Genomic DNA, 17,742 nt, shown 5'->3' with positions numbered 1-17,742 from the left:
GTGCCGCTCCAATGGATTAGCTCATTTTTAGGCCACAGAACACAAATCGTCCAAATCTCAAACAAATTCTCTGAACCGATTCAGCTGAGCTATGGTGTCCCTCAGGGATCAATACTCAGTCCGATTCTTTTCCTCATCTATGTCAATGACATGGAGTCATCACTACTGCATGGAAAACTTGTGCAGTACGCTGATGACACGACACTTTGTTTCACCAACAAATCAAAAACTATTCTGGAACAGCAAATTTTTCTTGACACCAACAATTGTGTCCAACACTTTAACAGCCTCAACCTCAAAGCAAATTCTTCAAAATCAAATTTCTTGACTTTCGCGTTGCGATCAGGAAACTCCAATGACGGGCCAGCCGTGTTATTGGATGACTTTTTCCTGGAGGAAGTCGACTGTTCAAAATTCCTCGGAATATTCCTGGATCGGGGATTGACTTGGAATTATCACATTGATCATGTTTGCTCAAAACTGGCCTCGGGCATCTATGTATTGAGGTCTTTAGCCAAATACTGCCCCAGTCAGGTACTGATGACGGCTTATTATGGCTTGATCTACCCCCACCTCACCTACCTACGGTTTGGTGCTGTGGGGAGCCAGCGCAAACTATCATTTTTTCAGGGCATTCAAATTGCAGAAGCAAGCAATTCGCATAATCGCACAGCTAAGGTTCAGAGAAACATGCAAGGAAGCTTTTAAAAAACTGCAACTGTTGACTCTGCCGTGTCTCTACATCCTAGAGACAATCTTTTTTTGTATGTCTAAATGTGCCATGACACGTGGCCGAGACATACATTCGTATGGGACAAGAGGCAGAGATACCTACCGAACTGGAAGTCACAGGACGGGGGTTTACGAACACTTGCCTTCGCAGGCAGGAGTTCGTTTTCTCAACAAGTTGCCAAATTCAATCAAAAACGCCCCAACGCCCAAGGCATTAAAAGCTCGTTTAAAACGCTTTTTAGCGTCTCAAGCATTTTATAGTGCTGACGAGTTTATGGCATTCGACTGGGTGACCGCACAATTGGAACACTGACAACCAGCGTTGGAAAATGGGAAAATTGGCAAGAGTGAATGTGGGGCGACTGAATTTCTGTATGTTTGACTGGTCTCAATGTGGAGTGATTGGTCCAAATTATAGAAAAATGACTATTGCTATACATTTTTGTAATGTTCTGGCAAAATAAAAATGATTTGATTTGATTTGATTTGAGTTTAGACACTACTCTTTGAGATAGTGGTGTCATACTCACTGCGGAAGTGTAGTCAGGGGATGCGAGCCGGAAGTAAACTCCCACCCTGTCTACTGTGACTGGGTCTATTGGCTCCCATCCTTCCACCCTGACTCCCAGCTGATGTATGATCACCTTGTGTGTATACCGATGTCGCATCTTACCTATCACAGAGTAATGTGAAGCTGTTAATGTGAGCAGGTCCGACAAATGATGAGTAAGACACTGTACAGTCAATAGAGAGAAGGAGGAACAAGATAGAAAGAATGAGGTGACAATGATGAGCAAGACCACTTTCAAAATTAAACTCTTGCCTTGCTTGGTTAAAAGAGCACTACCTTTCTAGTAAGGTAATTTACCACATTAATTTTATTCTTTTTGGTTTAGTTTTAAGTTCATGAAAAACACAAGATTTCTTTCTTCTTCGACACCTCATCTTGCCAAGAAGATTTCAGCTCATTTTGGCAGCTCTACATCATAGTCCCGGTTTCCACAATTACTCTCAGAAAGGCACAACAGCTGATATGACAAAACAAGCTGTAGAAAACACTAAAGAGTCTTAATAAAAGTAAAAGTAACAGAAACTTTTACTACTTTAATTATATTTTCATGGTTTTTACAACTGAAATTAAAAAGTATTTACATAAAGTTTCACTTTCTCTAACTCCATTTTCAGTTGAACTTAGCACTTGGAAAATAAAGAGACTGTTTTTATTCCAAATTTATAAATAAAAAAATGATTTAATTTTAAAATTGAATGTAACCTGTTATAATGTTTCTGAAATTAAAATATTTTATTTATACAAACTACATCGATAACAAAAATAAATAAGATATTAGATAACACAGATCATGTATTTTACACAAAAAGTATACTCAAAGTGTATTCAATTTTTATTTTCTTTGAATCTAAACTACACTGAAATTACTGGTTCTATTTGATATGATGTTGATAAGTTTATGTAGTTTATATTTGTATAAGATTTCATATATAATAAATATAGATTTCATAGTTTTTTATAAATATATACAGATACTTGGATATTATTTTTTAGAAGTTTTAGAATGAGTAATCTTACTTGTCAGATAACCAAACTTCATGCTGGGGGTTTTAGGTCCAGATCTGGTTGGTCATCCTGTTGTTTCTTTTTTTACTTGATTATTTCTGTTTTTGATGAAAATTCTATACCACCATTTGGTAATTTTCAAAGTTCAGAAAAAATATATGAGTCTATATGAAACCTTGTGTCTCAGATCTTGAAGGATCATGGAGTATGTGGAAATAACTATGTTGGACCTCATTAGGGCTTTTAACAATACCTCTCATGATGTTTTATTGAATAAATTACAATATTATGGAATATGCAATCATAACTTACAGTTCTTAAAAACATGCTTACGCAATAGACTACATATGGTCAATGTTGGTAACTAATATTATTCATCTTTAAACAAAGTTTCTTGCTAGGGTACCTTAGGGCTCTGACCTTGGGCCCCTCCTATTTATTCGAGGAGCCAATGACTTACTCATCAATTTATGTAGTAATACTGTATTGTACGTGGACGATACTCTATAATAGTAAAGAAACACGTGTATAGATGATGTTCTTGATAATACTAAAAGGAAAATCAGTGCAGCGTCTTTGTTGTTTATGAAAATAAAACTGAAAGCACACTATTCTCTTTAAGAAATAATGAAATGAAAGACTCTATTTGAAGGCAGTAAAGGCTTTTAGGAGTCAAATTTAGATCATAAGTTTACACGTATGAACATACGAGGGTCGTCCATAAAGTAACCGTCGTTTGGTGTGATGCGATAAGTATTGGGGGTAGCGCCGCCATTCTCTCATCAGCGTGTGCAGCCGTTCAGTACGCTTCTAGCTGTGCAAGGGAGAGCATCGTGTGATCGCGCGTTGTTTTGTTACAACGTAAAAACATGGCGCCGTGATAGAAAATCCCGCCAAGTGTGAAGTGCGTGGTGTAATAAGATTTCTGTGGTCAAAAAGTTACACAGCAGCTGAAATTCATTGTGAATTGAGTGCGGTGTATGGCCCAAACATTATGAGCGAAGGTGTAGTCCGTCAATGGTTCATTTTTTTTTTAAATGGAAGAAAGAACGTTCACGATGAAGACCGGAGTGGTAGGCCATCTCTCGTCAGTGATGACTTGGTGAACAAAGTGGATGAGAAAATTTGTGAGAACCGTCGCTTCACAATCTCTGAACTTTCCAGATCATTTTCCTGAAATTTCTCGAAGTCTTGTGCATGAGATAGTGACAGAAAAACTACGCTATCACCAAGTTTTGTACTGCTTGTTGATTCCAAAAGTGCTCACCGATGATCACAAAATGAAAAGAATGAGTTTCTGCCATAGACTTTCTTACTCGGTATGATGTTGAAGGAGAAAAATTTTTTGAACAGCGATTGTTACAGGAGATGAGACTTGGGTAGCCTATGTGAATGCCGAAACAAAACAACAGTCAATGGAATGGAGTCATACCGCTTCGCCAAGCAAGCCAAAGAAAGCTCGCCAATCTTTTTTCAGCGAGAAAAATTTATGGCTACAGTTTTTTTGGGATGCTAAGGGCATCTTGCTCGTTGAATTTATGGAGCGTGGGTACGACCATTACAGCTGTAGCTTACTGTGAAACCTTTAAAACGGCTACGACGAGCGATTCAAAACAAGCCGTGGTCTTCTGACATCTGGTGTTGTGTTTGTCCATGACAACGCCCGCCTCATACAACTCAAAGAACAACAGAACTTTTGGAAAAGTTCAAATGGGACATGTTTTTGACCACCCCCCCTTACAGCCCGGACTTGGCTCCCAGTGATTTTTCCATCTTTTCCCGTACATGAAGCGGTGGCATGCATCTCAGAGGATTTGCGAGTGATGAAGAGCTTCAAAACGCTGTGACAGGTTGGCTACGTTCTCAGGCGGCAGATTTTTTTTTTAAGACGGAATTTCAAAAACTGTTAAAAAGATATGATAAGTGCTTGAATTTGTATGGTGAATATGTAGAAAAGCTGTAGTTTTTAAACATTTATATAATAAACTTTTTGTATCTCAACTGGTTTATTTTTTATTTCAAAACGGAGGTTACTTTGTGGACGACCCTCGTACAAATAATTTAATTTAAAAGTTGTCAAAAGTTTGTTTTCTGTTACGCAAACGTTAAGAGCTTTGTTAGTATTAAATTAATTAAAATTGTGCACTTTAACTTTTTATATTCTATTTTGTTGTATTGTATATATGTAATTTGCATATTTTACCCCATATGCAAATATATTATTGGGTAATAGTGTAGGTACAGAAAACAGATACAACAGACAATTGTTAATTTATGTTTACCTCGTAATTTTTGTAATATGTAAATTGTAAAATTTTTGTATCTTATTTTCTTAATATTTTTTATTGTCACTACGAGGTGAGTGAAATTTTGCAAGTAATATACAAAATGTCATATTAGAGGCTATTTTATAAGTAATAAAAATACATGCTAATATCTTTTGCAATGTATTTATTCTGTAAATTCATTTTATAAACCATCAAATAAAATTAATTGGGTAAAGGATATGAGTTATTAAACTACAATCTCAAACTATATTTCTAAAAAGTTGTAAATCTTTTATGTAATATTGGATTACGCTTTATATTATCAAACTGTCTGAAGAGGTTTAAGAATGCCAGGAATCATTTTGGTGATACTTTTATTAAAATTTAAATTGAGACTAAAAAACTATTAGGAATCGCAAATTATTTTTTCTGGATTTAAGATTGGATTTTAGATTCAACAATTTTAGATTGGATCACTCTAATGTTTACACAGTCCACCCTTTGAGTGCCGCGGCATTTTGCTATATGGTTTGCATGAAATGCCGAGCCAAAATGCCTAATTTTGCAAGGGTCTGGTTACAAATTTATACAAAAATTATTTATTAGTATAATGTCCTGGGTTTTTGTTTGTTTTGTAGATAAATATATTGTCTTTATAAATATAATACATTTATTGGTAATTTAACATTTTTATACCAATAAAAAAAAACATTAACAAAAACTTTATGAGCAAAAACATTTTGTTTTTTATTTTGACACAACGTAGTGTTATTGAAATATTTTTTTTCATTTTCAGTTATGCTATCTTATACTCCATTTAATTCTTTACAAAAAGACATATAACACCTTTTTTTATATACTTATAATTAAAGTTTGGAAAATAAATATGAAAATATGATCTGCTACGAAACTAGAAAGTTTCTAACCTAACCTGCAATCTGTGTCTTGTCTACACTGCTAATGCTTGAATCTAATGACTGCAATACTAGGTCTTCATTGTCAGCAATGTTTTTACACTCATTGTTTATAAATATCACTGAACAAACACAAAAAAACATAAACACAATACAAATGTATTTAGTAAGGTACTAGCTGCTTACGATCACCGTAACTCACGGTCAGGTCATTGTTCTACTTATACACAGACTAGAACAACATAAACAAACAAAATAATATGAAGATACTAACACTACAAACCCATTTAAAAACTTTCAATATTTACAATAATTTGTTAAATAAACACCAGCGCAAACTAAATATGTGACGGCTCGCCTGTGTCGCTGTCGATTCTAAACCCGACTAGGACGCAATCTCCCAAAATAAAAAAAGAATCTACCCAAAATTCAACAAAACCTTCATCAAAAGTTATGTTGAAGCCTTTGGAATGTGTATGTATAGTCATTGAGCCAATTTAGATAAATACTACATAAAATATAAGCGTTACTGCAGAAGTCGCTAACAGCGATTCTGGCATTTCTTGCATATAATGCAGGATCGCAAATAGCGATGCTCTGGCACTCAAAGGGTTAATTACAAATTTGTGTAATTAAAAATAATACATTTTTATTCCAAATAAAATTATGAACATTAAAACAGCTGCAAAGCAATGTAAACATGTCACTACCCAAAAAAGTAAAATATGGACTTACTAAAATAGTGTTTCCTCCACCACCTTAAGCCACTCAGGAAAAACATGCAGCCATATTGTATATTTTTAATGTATTTAATTGATACACTTTCAAAAGATTTGTGCAAACCTCCTGTGAACATACATTACGACATTTGGACACAAACATAAAGTTACACTTACTTTAATAATGTATCTGATAATAGTCTTGGCGGGGTTGTTGATATTTGATGTTCAGTCCGTAGTGATATCTAAATTTATGGGACTCGCAGAACTAATATACTGCCTATTCCTACATCAATAGAGAAGTTTTACCATTTATACTACAATAAACTGGAAATGTTTCACTGGAAACATGAAAAAATGTTTTATTGACATCCTTAATTCAGTTTAATTTACTGACTAGCAGATCCACGGCTTTGCACGCAATTTCGCACAACTTCCATGTCAGTATTTTTTGTTTCATAGCTGATTTTGCTCCTTACCAGCCAAGAAAATATATATAAATATAAAGTTCTGAGAAGCCTACTTTTATCAAAGGACAACAAATTTAGGTTTCATAACACTCTTTAAATTGAAAGTAAAGTTAGACTAGATTGTCTTTTATATCTGCACTGCTAGCAGTTACCCCCTCCTTTGCACGCAATTTAGTGGGTGATGCATGTATATGACCACTGCTGGTTCGAGTGAATTATATTTCCGACGCTAATGTTGAGTTAGCCTTGTTGCCACGATCAAGAAAATATGTCAAAAAGTTTATATTTATGGCCATTGTAATTTACTTTGTTCTAAGTATGTTTTTGTTCCATACTTGATTTTGCTTTGTTTCCCATTCATATATATTAGTATAATAAAAAGTCAACTAAAAACCCTTTTAAAAATGTTTTTTTTGCTATACACGTGTTTTAGTATACAACCATCATCAGTGTACATTAACCTCTAAATAAATAATAAACAATTAACCCATTGCGGATCGTATTGTTTTGGCGCTCGGGCACCAGCGGACACGAATTAATTTACGGCAGCGGCCGCATGAACAGCAATGGTGCGCCACATCGTATCGCTCGCTATTGTATACTAGAAAATTCAGCTGTGAAGGTATTCGTTCAGATGGAACATGGACCTGCTGGGGTATCCGTGATGTAGGAACGATAACACACAAGCAAGGTTCCGGGGTGGCAGGGATGATGTCTGAATCATAGTCTAAATAAATCGGCTCGGGCGAAGCGATTACAACATCCGGGCCATTGTCTAGACTAAACCCGCCAACATGTACGTCTGCATCGATTAGTTGTGTCACTAACCTCAAAGTATTATAATAACTAATGAGGAAAACACCCAATCAGAAGCGCTAAAAAGCAGAGAGTAAACTCATATGAATGATTTTTCAACTTTGACATACAACTGCGATCTGTAGGATATTTATAAAACTTTTGAAAACTCTAAACATAAGCCGTTGTTAAACACTCTTAGTTGACAAGTGAAGACGATCTATCAGACATTAACAGAACTATTTGGAGGGAAACTTATATGTAGACCGCTTTTGCGACCTGAGCTCGTCATCATGCCGTTAGGCCCGGCCGCTGCGTGACGAGCCCAGCTCGTCAGTGATCCGCAATGGGTTAAATATACACATGTGGACCATTTAAACATATGTTCAATTTAAATGACACAGTTGTAATTTTTGATTAGTAATCTGTATTATTTTAATATATTATTTTTTTCCAAAATTGGGTTTGTCTTATTTTTCAGATTACTATTTAAAATGTTATAAGGATCTTTATTATAATTTACATAGATATGTAATTCTTTTTTAGTGTTTAATTTCTTCAATATCTAAAATTTCCATGTTCTTTTCAATATTTGTGTAGTTATGGTCAGTTTCTAATAAGTTTTCAGCAAAATTTGATTTTATTGTAGACATGTTATTTGTTTTCAAAGCTTGTATATGTTCTTTAAACCTTTTATTAAAATTTCTACCAGTTTGCCCAATATAAAAGCTTTCACAGTAACTACAGTTAATTTTGTATATTCCAGATTGTTTGTATAATTCTTGTTTGTCATCATTTTGGTTCACTTTGTTTTCAATAAGTTTAAATGTGTTATTTCTTGTTTGGTAACTGATGGAAAATTTTGAAAAGGTTTTTCGAACAGCTTTGTTTAATTTAGTATTGAAAGGCCTACACATATATATTTCTGAACTTCTCTAGTATTAGGATTAGGTAGTATTATGTTGGTTTTATTGATTTTTCTTGTTTTCTTCTTAATAATTTTTTCTACAATATGGGGTTGATATCCACTTTTGACACCTAGGTATTTTATTATTCTCATTTCTTTAATTATATTCTCATCACTCATTGGTATATTTAACATTCTGTTTTCCATTGAGTGAAATGCTGCTAATTTGTATTTCCAAGGATGGTTAGAGGATGATGGTATTAGAAAGGGTCTGTTTGGGTTGTTTTTTCTATAAATTTCAAATGAATGATTTCCATTAACATTAAAAATGCTTATATCAAGAAAGTTAATTTTGACTATATGGATTTCTTTTGAATGAAAACTTAATTGTTGGTGATATAGAATTGAGGAAAGTTAATAAGTGTTCTGCTTGGTTCTCATCTCCGTTGAAAAGACATAAGATATCATTCAGTAAACTTTTATCTAGCATAGTTCTTGCTGACTGCTTCAAAGGGAGTTTTCGGAGTCAAGTTCTGACCATCTTATCTTTTAGGGCATTTTCTAAGTTAGATGAATACTTACCTAATCGCTGAAATCTAAATTAGCATGAAAAATAATCCTTATTCCTTAGAAAATGTAGTAACTATAAATGTCAACTAAAAATGTATTGAAAATAATAAATAATGTTAACACAGATCAATTGTTTATATTATGATATTATTTTAATTAATATTTCAAAAAGATTAAGATGGGATTTTTTCGCTACATTAAAGACCAGTGAGGAAAGTTAATAAGTGTTCTGCTTGGTTCACATCTCCGTTGAAAAGACATAAGATATCATTCAGTAAACTTTTATCTAGCATAGTTCTTGCTGACTGCTTCAAAGGGAGTTTTCGGAGTCAAGTTCTAACCAGGAATTCTAACCCAGAGGAATTTTTGAAAAATGAATAGGTATATTCATCCAAGGGACCATAAGAATGTCCAAGTGATATTGGTTAAATAGTTTACACGTGAAAGCAAAACAAACAAACAAAGGCACTTTTGCATTTATAATATTATTAGGATGATAAATCTCAACATGTGATCCTCTCTTTGGACGACAGATAAAACAAAAATCTAGTTCAGTCTACACATTATAACAAATCAGTAATTTTGGAGGATAATATTTGAAAGGAAGGATATTCGCAGCAAATCATACAGGCGGATCTAGCGTATCACATGACCTATCCTCGTCCCTACAGGCAGAAATAATAACCTCATGAACTTGTTGAAACTAATTAAAATAAACAACAATGAATTAAAATGGACTAAAAATATTAAATTAAAATGATTGTAGCCTGAATTTGTATTATATAATAATGTATACTGGATTCTTATACTATTGGCACAAAACTATTTGTTACACGGGTGAAACAGCTATAGAAGCTCTCTCTGCAACAAGACACTGAACAAGAAGGATGTGAAGGTGTCGTCTTTCCCTTTACCAACATGTGCTATTGAATCTTGATGATATATTGACTAGTATTAAAGAAGGAGTTTTCAATTGATGTGTTAATAGTAGTGAGAATTTTTACTGGTAATCACGTGTTTGAAAATGTATTTGTCAATGTGTTATATTTAAAAATAGTATTTAATAAATAAATTCGTAATGTGAATCCAGTATTAAAAGAAAATCTGTATGATTATTCTTAACTGGCTAATAAAAATAAAATGTTGAAGAGATGATGATCAAATAATTCAAAATGTGCAGAAAGAAAGACATTAATAACTAAAGTGAACGATATCAACAAAATCAAGGAAGTACTGGTGAGTGATAATTATATCTTCAAGGACATGACATTTTTTAAACTGAAATAAACATAAAAGTTAACCTACACACCCACACCGAAAAGAATTACATCAGGATTTGTGTAGTAATTAAAGTTACAAAAATTTAAACTTTAAAAATGTTAATTTAATTTTAAATTGTAATCAATACCAAATAATACAGGCAATGTAGGGCATATATTGTTGTATTGACCTATAACATATAGTGCAACTAGCTTCAGGACTACTTACAAAAAGTTAACATACATATTTTTGTCTAGTGACCTACAGAATTTGATCATCATAAAATGTAGGGCATATATTGTTGTATTGACCAATAACATATAGTGCAACTAGCTTCAGGACTACTTACAAGAAGTTAACATACATATTTTTATCTAGTGACCTACAGAATTTGATCATCATAAAATGTAGGGCATATATTGTTGTATTGACCAATAACATATAGTGCAACTAGCTTCAGGACTACTTACAAGAAGTTAACATACATATTTTTATCTAGTGACCTACAGAATTTGATCATCATAAAATGTAGGGCATATATTGTTGTATTGACCTATAACATATAGTGCAACTGGCTTGAGGACTACTTACAAGAAGTTAACGTACATATTTTTGTCTAGTGACCTACAGAATTTGATCATCATAAAATGTAGGGCATATATTGTTGTATTGACCAATAACATATAGTGCAACTGGCTTGAGGACTACTTACAAGAAGTTAACGTACATATTTTTGTCTAGTGACCTACAGAATTTGATCATCATAAAATGTAGGGCATATATTGTTGTATTGACCTATAACATATAGTGCAACTGGCTTGAGGACTACTTACAAGAAGTTAACATACATATTTTTGTCTAGTGACCTACAGAATTTGATCATCATAAAATGGCACCACCAGTGAGTGACATTCAATTAGACCTATATTCATTCATCAACTATACAACTATATATTTGATCTTCAAAATTTGACACTACCAACCTGTGCCCTACTATTTAAATAACCTGACTTTCAACAATTGGGACTACCAACGTGGGGCATAATCATTTTTAAATTGAACTACTATGTATGTCCTTTGTTTGAAGTTTATTTTAGACGATGGAAGGATTGTGAAGGAAACAGGATTTTTCCGGACATTTTCCATCGTTCAGTGAAACAGCAAAAATCAACAATACTCAAAACGTTGTGTTACTGACTTTTTGTTTCACTGAACGAATGCAAATTTCCGGAACAATCCTGTTTCTTTTATTACATACGGCACAACCAACTTGGGGCTAAGCCTATATACTCACAGCTATGAATTAGAACTTCAACATGGGACAACATTTCCCACGTAACTATTTCAATTGCTTTATGGAATCAAATCTGAACTTTTTGGGACCAAAATATGAGGTAATCTCTCTGTATTAACATGATTTTCCGGCCAGTGGATTAACCTTATCTACAAAAAAATTGTTTTAGACATCTTAAATAACTCAAGTGACAAATGAATGAGAGTTTTTGCAAAGATACATAAGGAAAGGAAAGCTCAAAGTTTGGTGTCCAAAAGCTCATGCTTTGTGCAAATTTATAGCAAACATACCAAAAATGTTTAGCAACAGAAAATATTATTTAATTTCCTGAGCATGTAGCTCCAATACAAAATTAGTAATCTGTTTGTCAGATTGATGAAATGTTCAAAGTATCATTAGGAAAATAACGTTTTAGATAAATACAACAGAACTAAAGATACAAACCCAAAAACAATATAATCAATCAGTGACAATATATAATCTATTACACGTTGGTTATTTCAGGTGCATTGTGACCTGTATTATTTAGTTCAGTTTATAATAATTAGTATTAGTTTTGTTAAGTGCATGTTTGCAGAGATAGTGCATTGACTTAATTTGACACACATTGTGTTTGCTGTCTTCCTCACTTATTCATGTCACAACACTGTTACAAGTATATTTTGTTTTTTAACCTAGACTGTAGTTATGTGCTAAGTTACCTACCTGGGGAGGAGATCAGATTGCAGATCTCGTAATGTAGTGTTACTGATTTTTAGTATCACTGGACATAGGCAAAAGTTTGAAAAAATCCTGTTACCTTCCAAAACCGAAACTAAACTTTAAAGAAAAGATACCAACCTCTCTCCTCAAAAGAGAACGGGACAGTTTCACCAGGATCGACGGACACCCACTGGAATCTGTCTGTCTGCATACTCTGGCCTTCCATTCCATCAAGGAATCTGAGACAAACATATGGAAATCAAATCTCTAATCCTAATAAACACAATCTGCTTATGTTCACATCTGAATATTGTGAGTTAAATATCGACATACCGATTATTGGAGGTGGTGATAGTTGTGTACCAAAGCCGTGAACCGGTGTCGTTGCGCAGAGCAAAGGGAACAAACGGTGATCTCCTACGATATCCCGGTGGACTGCCGAGTGTCTTTATGTTAGTAGCCACGTCACACCTGGTGCTGGAACATCACAAACTCTGACTGAACTTTCACAGTGGTCTGAAGCTCTTATCATGGGATTTAACAAAATCCACTAAAACATTATCAGACATTCATGCAGAGGCTACATGACATAAGTTCCATGATAAAAACAGTATTATAATTTATATTTAAGTACTCTAAACACCAATTCAGAATTACATTGAAAAGATTTAGTTAAATATTTTTATTTATTAACAACAATAATGAATGTATTATAAAACAAGCGCTTTACCAGCAAGTAAATTATCAAAGACAAAGTCAAATATCAAAAGGGTGACCGGGCTCTACGAGCTTTCGGATCCCAAAAGAGTCAAAGACAAAGTCGGATTTGCAAAATGCGGTATTTTGGCAAGGTAAACATACAAACAGTACCAGCTGTAATGCAAATTTCCAAGTTCTATGGCTACTTTGCCATACTGATGAGTTCCAAAAACAGAATGAAAACAGGATCAAACGCAAACTGGGTCATCAATCAATTTCCCAAGACACTTTGTCCAGGCGACAAGGCTTTGTCACAAAGAGATCAGTTACCCTTTTGGGATCCGTTACTCCATGACAGCCAAAACGCTTTCGGATTGCGTGTCAGTGCAAACTTATTCTTTTAGCTCTTGACATATTTGCAGATTTTCTGTTTCGACTTTGATTTGCCTCTTCAGCTTAGGAGTTCATGTGTATTTTGCAGATATTCGCTGCAGCACACACACATACCTTAGGACAGGATATGGATGGTAAAAAGTAAACAATAACATGTAAGTTATGTTATCATTATACACTTGTGCTGTTATACACTTGGAGTATGCTCACTGTTAGATGGACAGCAAGATGATTATTGCGTTTTTGTATTCTGTCACAATCACTGTTGTACTGTATAAGCTAAATTACTGTTAGTTTTAAGATTTTGGCTGTAATAATGAGCTGTATTTATGACTTTGTCAATGATGTTGTACATTTTTGTGGCAAATAAAAACGATGAAATGAAATCCATATCACTAACTCACCACACCATCTCAGACTAGGCAGTTCTAAAAAATCTTTTTTGTTGAATGAAATTGTTTCTGAAAGTGCTTGTAACACAGTAACCTCAGTAGATACTTGACCTAGACAGAATAAGTATACTTATAAATATAATCCAACTGGATTACTTATACTTGGATTATACCACATAACAACTCACCTTTCCCTGGGATTATAGTAATCCTGAGTCCACGACTCCTTGACACTGTTGAACAGTTCTACAAGAGTGCTAGTGATGTTCACGTTCAGAGTCTCCTCACTGGTGAGATGGACCTTCAGCAACTCTTGGGTCTTATCCCAGTGTACACTACACCTGTCAGATCACACAGAAAGTTTTTTTAAATCTTCAAAAAACTTGCTTCTTTATTTTTCTTCCATTTTCAACTAGTACAAACCTTAAGCACAGTAATATTTTAATATAAATGAAATGTAGGATTGATATGAATTATTATATGTTATAAAAAAAGTTTCCAGTATTTGAAAATTCATAAATTAAAAAATTTGTAAATCAATCAAGTAATTTGTAATGATCATTTAATTTAAAATAATAAAACTAATAGTTAGGCTCTTTACTGTCACATATAGCATATTACATAAATGTAGTCAACGAGGATCAATTAAATCTATAAGATAAAGTAATATAAAATTTAACATTATTTTCACAATTATTAGAAAGATAAAATTTAAAGATTTACATTGTACAATTCTAAGTTATGCTTTAACTTCATTTTACAAACTAAAACACAAAAGACAGCATAACAATAAAATGTCATGTTTCTAAGTATTACAAAAATTTCAACAAAATGTAATTTTTGTATTTACTTTTGTGAAGTGTCAGTGAAGACAGCCTTGCTATTGAAAGGTCTCATAAAATAAAAAGTCTGACTATTTTGTGTGTATTTTAATTAAAATATTTTTACACGTTGACTAACCAATATAAACTTCATATTCAAAATTACAATCAAGTAATGTTTTGATAAAAGTTTCAACTTCCTTATCACTGACTTTGCATATTTTAGAATGTTATGGAATTACCAAGTTAACATTTCCCCCACGTTTTGATAATCATGACAGTGTGGTATTAGTTGTGTTACAGTCATTGCAAAATAAATAGTCATAATGTGTTTTTTTTTTAACTAATTACAATTAAAGATTATATTAAAAGTTATTTGAAAAAGGTTTCCAATTAACGGTGAGCGGCCCCTGCTCCGCCAAACATGCTATACAGTTTGTCTGATGATTTGTCAAGCTCTTTTATGATCTTCGAGTTTTGGTTGAGAATTCTTGGCACTGATCACATTAAATTACCACTTTTCATTTAACTCATAAATACTAAATATATTTTATTATGTATCCCAAAAACCACACAATCAAACCAATTACTTAACAATCTCATGAATTTAACTGGATAAAAATAGTTGTGACCATTTGATAAAGGAAAACGTTAATTTGATAACAGCTATTTTATATACTGTACTCAATGTACTAACTTACTGACAATGTCTATTTTTTGTAATAAGGTGCGATAAAGTTCTTGATTCTTGATACTACTTGTAATGTAAAATAATAAGGTTAATGAAACCCTTGTAAAATATGATGTATATATATATAAACTACAATACATGTTAAATTATAGCTTTGTTTATATTTTTGGGAAACTTCAATTTTACTTCCTAATTTTAATATAGCGATACTAACTAGCAATATTAATTAATAAAACTAATCCTTAGCACCTTTAAATGTTTTGTCCCTACTGATTTCATGTACAAAGGAATGAATATTAATTAAGTAAAGTATTAAATATAATATAGATTACATACATCCAGGGCTCCAAGAAAGGCTCCCAGCCGGAGAGAAAGCGGTTGTAGTAGTCACTGTTGAGAGAACAAGAGGCTGATCCCAGCTGCTGGGCCAGATCTTGTCGCAACAACAGAGAGCCTAGAGTCAGCTCCAACAATGGTACATCAGCGTCTCTACAGTCATCAATGATGCACATCGACAGGCAGTCTGTCTCAACCTGCAGTCATATTTAAGAATTTGTTTCAAATTATTTTTGAATGGTTTTGGAAAGAAAGATAACACTACCCACAATAGAGGATTATAGAAACTGGAAGATAAATTTCCAGTTCTTAAATCTGATTTTTTCCGTAGATCGATGACAAACTTAAATCAAAGACATAAAAAATATATAACCACAAGCATAAGTGAAGAGTTAACATTTCAAGGCATTTCATCGTACCATGATATTTAGAAAATAAGTGTTGGTTAATAGAAAGATTTTATTATTTAAGTTTATAATTAGTCACGTGCTCAAATATAGTAAAGTCCAAAAATATTCTATAACCCCTGACTTGGTACAAGAGAATCAAATATATGTAAACTGAAAACTTGTTTCATAAAATGCACAAATAAAGTATTACAAGAATATTAACCTAAAATAGAAAATGTAAAAATTAGCAGTTTGCAGACTAAAGCCTAGTGTGTGAGATGACAGGTAGGCCAGGCTGCATGTGCCACTGTGTGTGCATGTTGAGCCACGAGGGTGGGGCTCTTAAGTCTCCGGACAAACTATAGACCTGCTCCAACAGGTCCAATTCTGAGGAAGCATTAAATGTTGGAATACCCTTCTTATCTTAATACAATTTTCTCCGGGTATAACAATGATTATTAAATCACTCTCATGCACTTCACTCAATATAAAGTATGTTTACAACTCACAATGTGCAATAATTTAGGAGCATTTTTATAAATTACTTAGGCAGCTCGCCAACTTTAAAAATTAGAATATATATATATATATATATATATATATATATATATATATATATATATATATATATATATAGATACTTGGCATGGTGTAATTTATAGTTCTTTGAATAGGCGATAGCAAGATACTTTATCAGGAGAACCTTAGGTAGCTCTTAATCCTTTTTTACTAAACAAATTTTTGTTGCATTACTACAATTCCCCCACAGCAAAATTTAAACCTTAAATGTGGGTGGAAAAGAGCATAAAAGACTGTCATTAGTATGTCTGTGCGAACAAAAAATTTTAATTTTCTAAGAAAATATTTAACTATTGTTGATTGTCCACGTATTACATGGACATGTGTACATGCCAGCTTAGCTTGGGATGACCAGTAAATAAAGAATGTGGTACTTTTATAAATAGGGCTATGGAAAATGTTATGTAGAAATTCCATGTCAATTTTTATTAAGGATTATCAACTTTGATTGTAATGAGTACAGAATTTTACAATGTATTAATTTCTTATATAGTTAACAAAATCTATAGATTTAAATTTAGTTACTATTTAATAATTTGCAACACCTTATGAAATTATGTGCATTTGTTTACATTAAAGTGAAACGCTGCAAGTTTAAAAACATTCAAATTGCATTTTTATTTATTTTTATTAGTAGAGAAATTAAAATTCCATAATCTCTTAAACTCAACAAGAGATAATAAAATTGTTATGGAATAACACGTATAAGAATCTGTAAAGACAAAACTGGTAACAACATATACACAACTTTAAGAAAATATAAGAGGCACCCCTTCTTTGTCAAGCCTTATTACTCCTTCATGTACAATAAAGTAATGCACTACCTGAATCAAATAAAAATACCTCAATAACTGTGAATGATCTGTTGACAGAAGCACTGTTTCTGTCACCACTTGTGTCCTGGACTGGAAAAGCATGCTGAGTAAGCCAGAGAGCAGCATCGTCCAGTTGCCCATTACACTTTTCAAGTGCAGTTGCACAATCGCTCTTGGTGAAGCCGAGCGCACTAAGTTTGGTCAGCTGGCCTGAAACAATTATGAATATGTTATTTACACTGGCTATATTACAATATCTCAAATATTTTTGTCACAGACTCAGTATTTGAAACTAAGAATATTATAGATTGAAAATCTCTTGACTCATTTGAAAGTGTTCAGTAGCCAAAATAGTTCACTCATATGTACCCATGTGTACTTATTGTATGAGTGTTTCAGTATGTTCTGAGCATTTTCACAG

The 17,742-nt window shown here is 33.1% G+C and overlaps 1 protein-coding gene across 1 annotated transcript in view; it reads right to left on the bottom strand.

Moving 5' to 3' along the window:
* The window catches only part of LOC124365043 (vacuolar protein sorting-associated protein 13D-like), a 189,889-nt gene that overhangs the window by 61,260 nt on the left and 110,887 nt on the right, over nucleotides 1-17,742 (bottom strand). Inside the window, 6 exon segments of the mRNA XM_046820942.1 lie at nucleotides 1,263-1,405; nucleotides 12,345-12,445; nucleotides 12,540-12,683; nucleotides 13,879-14,031; nucleotides 15,539-15,735; nucleotides 17,350-17,531. Coding sequence (XP_046676898.1) covers nucleotides 1,263-1,405; nucleotides 12,345-12,445; nucleotides 12,540-12,683; nucleotides 13,879-14,031; nucleotides 15,539-15,735; nucleotides 17,350-17,531 — 920 coding nt within the window.

Source organism: Homalodisca vitripennis, chromosome 6 (genome assembly GCF_021130785.1).
Source record: "Homalodisca vitripennis isolate AUS2020 chromosome 6, UT_GWSS_2.1, whole genome shotgun sequence".
In the NCBI taxonomy this organism is placed as follows: Eukaryota; Metazoa; Arthropoda; class Insecta; order Hemiptera; family Cicadellidae; genus Homalodisca; species Homalodisca vitripennis.
The sequence above is the reverse complement of the archived record's forward strand: the minus strand, read 5'-3'. Positions and strand labels throughout refer to the sequence as shown.